General features: G+C 42.8%; 1 protein-coding gene across 1 annotated transcript in view; it reads right to left on the minus strand.

Annotated features, from left to right (window-relative positions):
- WDR11 (WD repeat domain 11) overlaps positions 1-5,678 on the minus strand; it is a gene marked incomplete at both ends in the record, with an annotated part of 42,490 nt that extends 36,812 nt beyond the window's left edge. Inside the window, 4 exons of the mRNA XM_084244540.1 lie at positions 648-821; positions 1,718-1,871; positions 4,612-4,723; positions 5,593-5,678. Of these exons, the coding sequence (XP_084100666.1) occupies positions 648-821; positions 1,718-1,871; positions 4,612-4,723; positions 5,593-5,678 (526 nt within the window). The remainder of the gene's footprint in view (positions 1-647; positions 822-1,717; positions 1,872-4,611; positions 4,724-5,592) is intronic.
- Between the last annotated feature and the right edge of the window lie 322 nt (positions 5,679-6,000).

Consider the following 6,000-nt stretch of genomic DNA (forward strand, 5'->3'; position numbering starts at 1 on the left):
TGGATAATAAAAAAATTTCCTAAATAATTAACACAAAAAAACCCTATGTAAATACACATCTAATAGATCAATGGCTCTATAAACTGTCAAAAATGCACTGGCAAAAACTACTTCTGCAAGGAAAAATACCTATGGGCTTATTCTGTTCCCCATATGCATCTGTTTATGGCGCTCAAAATGCATGCCATGAATCATAGTGATTCTTTAAAAAGAAAGGCCACAGCCTACATGAAAGCCTTGACTCAGCTTCTCAAAGCTTCCTAGAAAAACAAATTTAATTATATCTGCATTACAACAGCATAGCAACTCTGTCTCCCTCCCGGGCTAATAAAATTCTACTCACAAATTCAACACAGTGAAGGGGCAGCCAACAGATTTAAATGCTAACTGTTGAAGTACTTGGACATGACATGGGGCTATGACTTAGCATCTGCAGATAGCATGGACTTGATGTGCATCTCGACTTTGCCTAGTCGTTTTAAGATTACAGATGTGTTCTAGTATGATGTGTTATGTCTATCTTACATATACAGAAGACAGTACAATTTATGTATATAGGATTTAAAATAATTGGTGTATGTAGAATTTAGTAGAGTATACAGAATTCCAACATTATAACGAATTTTCCACAAGAAACTATCACTCACAGGTTAAATGTGAGGGATCAAAAGGGTCAAAAGAAAAAGAAAGAATGTTATCTGCATAGCTCTTCTTCCACAGCTTGGTGCCAGTATCTGCATTCCAGAGCACGATATAATTTGGTGGGTGGATGGCGAGCAGCAGATCTCGTGAAGCATCTTGATTCCACAACCACTGCACATCTGTAAAGACCAGAGAAATAAAGGCAAAATTCAGAAATCATTCACTTCAAAACACGTGGCTAATGTACCCTTAATGTCCAGTTTATCTTTTTTACATAATCCTTCAAATAGTAATTCTGCCCCTCACTTCAATGTTGTGCGTATATGTGTCAAGATTGCAGATAAAAAGGCTGATATTTTATAAAAATGAGCTGTCTGAACATGAAGATCTCAAGGTCAAAATTTTCAAGTAATCTGAAATATTACTTCAAAGAAAACACAAGGCAATTTGCGCCAATCATTACTTCACACTTGCTGTTAAAGACCATCTATGTGATCAACAAAGTCATCTAGGAGTTTGCTGAGTCTCTTGATTTTTTGACAACGATCAACAGAACAATCTAGTTTGTTATCCAGCACATAGTAAGTATTAAACAAGTATTTTTTAAATAGTGATTTAAACAATTCATTCAGCACAGAAAGCCATTCAGTCAAAGCCTTGAGTCTAAAGAATGCTGTATTGGTTTAGGTCAGTAACATAAACAAACAAACAAATGTTCTAAATGCAAATAAGAATAAGGTTTTGATCATCGCCATGAAGAGAAAGTAAGCACTGAAAGTTAATTCAGAACAGCAGTTGCGCCCATAACAAGACTGTTGGTAGCAGCTTTATTTTCCCCATCATGCTTGACTTAGGCTGAGGTTGAAAATTAACACATTTAACCCAAGAAGAAATCAACTGAGATTTGAGGAAATAAACCCACAAGTGTACTGACAAGGAAAAGAAAGCTAGATTCAGATCAGTAGGACAGGCTAAACATTTAATAGTTAGCAGGAAAGGGTTGAAATTAAATGAATGGAAAAACCCCACTTCATGCGTAAGTGTATCAACACAAATACTCAGCAGACTTTCTCACCCTGAATAGGTCTGGCATGCTCTTGGATCTCACACTGAGCTACTCCTGCTGCTACATCCCATACGATGATCTTTCCATTGACATCAGCGGAAGCTAAGCGCAAGGAATATGGTGAGCCAATGTTATGGTGATAATTTTCCCTGGCCCATTTAACCTGGTATCAAGAAGAAATCAAGTAAATATTTGCACTGGATGAAACCAAACATAATTTTCACAAAACATCTGCCACAACCCATACTACATTCTACAGTTATGTTACAAAAGTATATATGAGAATAAACAGGAAACTGGTTTCCATCTTGAAAGTCAAACACTTTTTTTAAAATTGCAGTTGAAGTATTTTTTTAAACATCACAATGTTCCTACATTTAAAATGAGAAACACAGAGTCCTAATATTTTGAGAAATTCAGATTAAAAACTCCAAAATAGGGCCTCCCTGGTGGCACAGGAGTTAAAGACAGCGCTATCAAGCTATCCCCAGCCACTGTAGCACAAATTAGATCCCCGGCCAGCCAGAAAGCAACCCACATGGTGCAGCAGACCTCTCCTCTCTCACCCGCTGCTCCCCTCAGCAGTGTATTTCAGTCAAATCGCCTATTCTGCTCCCCACTCTGCCTCTGGTGAATCCTCTCACCCCTTCCCCACCCCACACACACACCTCTGGTCTGTACCCCAGTTCTTATACGTATAAATAAATCTTTCTCTTTTTTGAAAGTTAACACCATGTCAATTATTTCTCAATAAAAGTAGGGGAAAACTAACACAAAATAGATTAAGAATCTAATTGGAAAACAATAAAAATTTTAGGAGAAAACAGGTGTAAATATTGACTTTGAAAAAAAACAATGGCTTCCTGGATACAGCAACCAAAATTGGACTACGTCAAAACTAAAATGTTTCTGCTTCATTAAGACACTATCAAGAGAGTAAAACACAATCCACACATGGAGAGAAAACTGCCAACCATATATCTGCAAAGAGACCTGTGTAAAGAACTCCTTACAACTCAATAATGAGAAGACAAATCATTTTAAATGAGTGAAAGACTAAACAGATATTTCTCGAAGATACACAAATGGTGGCCAATAAGCACATGAAAAGATGCTCAACATCCTTAGCCACAACGAGAACCACTTCATAGCCACCGAAATGCTACCATCAAAAGGACAGACAATAACAAGCATGGGAGAGGGTGTGGTGAAACTGGAATTCTCACGCACTGCTAATGTGAGTGTAAATAATGCAGCTTCAAGTCTGGCAGTTCCTCAAAAAGTTAAACACAGAGTTTCCACGTAAGTTAGCAATTCTATTCCTGCATATACCCAAGAGAAATGAAAACAAAGGTTCACATACAAGCTTGTGCATGAATATGCACAGCACTATTATTCATGGTACCTAAAAAGTTGGAAATACCAAATGTTCATAAATATATAAATATGGAACATTCATATAGTAGAAAATTATTCAGCCATGGAAAGGAATATGCCTCAACATGGAAGGATTGGGAAACACTATGCCACGCAAAAGGCAAGCCCAAAAGGGAACCTAGTATATGATTTCACTGACATTAAAATGTACAGAACAGGCAAATCCACAAAGACAGAAAGCAGATTAGTGGTTCCCCAGAGATGAAGAGAATGGGGAACAGGTGCTAATGGGTACAGGGTTTCCTTTGGCTTTGAGGGTGATAAAGACTGTGGTGATGGCTATAACTGAATATTCTCAAAGCCATGAAACTGTATCTTTTAAATAGGTGAATGTTTTGGTCTATTTCAATGAAACTGTTATCAAAAAAAAGAAAACAAAAAGCAAAATCTCCTTCTCCAATCCTAACCCCTCTCCTAAAATTTCAGATCACTATTATTCAACTGTTCCAGGCATCTCAGACTCAGCATATTGAAAATTTATGCTCACTGACTTCAACACTCACCTTATCCCACCAACACTCACGCAGTTACTCAAACAGAAACCACCATGGGGTCATTCTATTTTCTGATTCACCCTGAAATCGACAACTGTAAAGGCTATTAAGTTTACCTCTTCAGCAGTTCCTAAATACCTGAATGACTTCTTCAGGCCTCAACTTTATCTTAGGCCCTTAGAAAGTCCTACCAGAACTACTGCCTAAGTCTCCTATATAGTCCCTCTGCCTCATTTTGCCTTTCTCCAATAGATCCAGCCCCGCTGCTGGCGTGAGTTTCTCTAAAATGCAAGTACGATCACATTAATCTCCTACTTAAAAATCTAAATTGCTGTGTAATCGTAAAGCTTCTGGGACAGGTTAATCTCCTCACTCTCCATGGGTGTCCCCCCAGTCCCCTTGGCCACTCCAGGGCACACTACTTACCTCTGAGTACATGCTTCCTTCTTCCTGCAGTGCTCCTCCCCCAATTTCTACTTGGCTAACTACAGTTTACCAACCTCCACATTGGAAAGACTTCTGTGACCCTCCCCTGATGCCCCCGCTAGGTGATAGGTAGCTTCTTTGTCTTCCTACGGCAGAGCATGACGTCTCACTATCACACTCTGAGTATGTGTTTTCTTTTCATTCTTCTTCATTAGACAATCAATTGCTGGAAGGCTTTCACCACTACATCCTTAGCAAACGCTAAGTGCTCAAAACTACTGAATGAATGAGTGGTAAGATTAGGTAAATGGTAGGATTACTGCTTTCCATCAGCTTTAAAATGACCTAAGAACTTGCATTTTAATAGCACATCCTGGATTGATATTAAGTCATTTAAATGGAAGTGCTAGGCTATCCCAAAGAGGTATGTGAAAGCTAGTCAACATTTATATACAGGACTTAATTAGTGATAATTAATACTTGAGAACAGCTAGTGATAGTACTTGAGAATAAACAATATGCTATAGGTCCGTGGATCTGACTTACCTTGACAACATCAGCTTTATGTTTTTCTAAAACTTGAAGCGTTTGGGCGGTATTGGAATCAATCACTACCACCAGCGAATGACATCCATAAGCAATTAAACCTTGCCAGCCCCTAGCAAAAAAGGAATGTTGAAATTTAAGTAAAAAATAAAACAAGACTTAACTTCTCTATTGCCAAGAGGCATCCTAAATAGTTGATAAATCTAAATAATATACATCAGCATTAACAGAATTATTTAAGTGCAACGGCAGCATCATACACTGTCCCACTAAAATAAAAGGTCTAAGGTCTAGCTTGTTGAAATTCATTTTCCCTTAGGATTAAAAAGAGTTCTAAGAGATAAGCACCCAGCAGTGCGGATCTATAAAGCCACTCCAGGACTGACACCTGTGCTTATTCCACTTGGAATCCGGAGCGTCCACAAAGGGCCTGTGTTCCCGCTCGGCACAGCCGCCCCGTCCTTCCAAGCAGGTCACCCGGCAAAGGCCGGGCGGGGGGTTTCGAACTCTCCACACCTGCCCAGCCACGGCCATGCAACTTGGCCTTATTATGTGACCAGCGGTTCACCTGCAAAGCGGCAGTGTCGTTTCACAGTGAGAAGACACAGGTGACAGGCGGCACAGGTGAGAAAACAGGCGCCCGCCACAGGGTTTGGCAATTGCTGGATCAATAAAGATAAACCAGGGACGAGACGGAGGGGACAGAGCAGCTGGGGAGGAGGCCGCGGGCGGGAAGGCCGGGGCGAGAACTGGCGAGGAGGCCGGGAAAGAGGAGACGTGGGGAAGGGAGCAGAGACGGGGGGCGACTATGTTTGCGCGGGGGGCTCCCCACTTGGGCTTTTCCTCATTTCACAGCAGCCACGAAGCCGCCAAACAGACTCCACGGCGCGGGGCGGCCTCGGCGAGGCCACACCGGGGGGCAAAGCCCGTTCTCTGCCCGTCCCCGGACACACTCCCGGGGCCGCGAGCCCGCGCCCTCACCAGTCCACCGCCGCCTTGTTGTGGGCGTTGAGCGCCCCGGTGAGGGTGCGCGCCGACACCTTGAAGTTCACGGTGTAGGGCAGCATCGCGGCGGCCCACCCCGGCCCTCGGGACCGACCCGGAACCAGGAAGGCGGCGACTGCGCTTCCGCTGCTAACTGAGTCCGGGCAGCCCCGGGGGCGCCGCTCTCTGGTTCCGCCGGATCCCAGGTTCCACCACTCCGGATGCCGCCTCCTTCAGGTTCCGCCACTCGCGCGCTCCATCGCCTTAAGGTTCCGCCTCTGCGCTCAGGCTGGAGCTCAGCCCTGGAGGGAGTCGCTGCGGTCCTAGTTTCTCCACATGGGCCCTGGGTAGACCTCTGCGCCCTTGCAGCGAAGGGTGAAAAGCAAGAACTGAAAGTCCTGTTAG

Source organism: Talpa europaea (genome assembly GCF_964194135.1).
Source record: "Talpa europaea genome assembly, chromosome: 10".
NCBI lineage: Eukaryota > Metazoa > Chordata > Mammalia > Eulipotyphla > Talpidae > Talpa > Talpa europaea.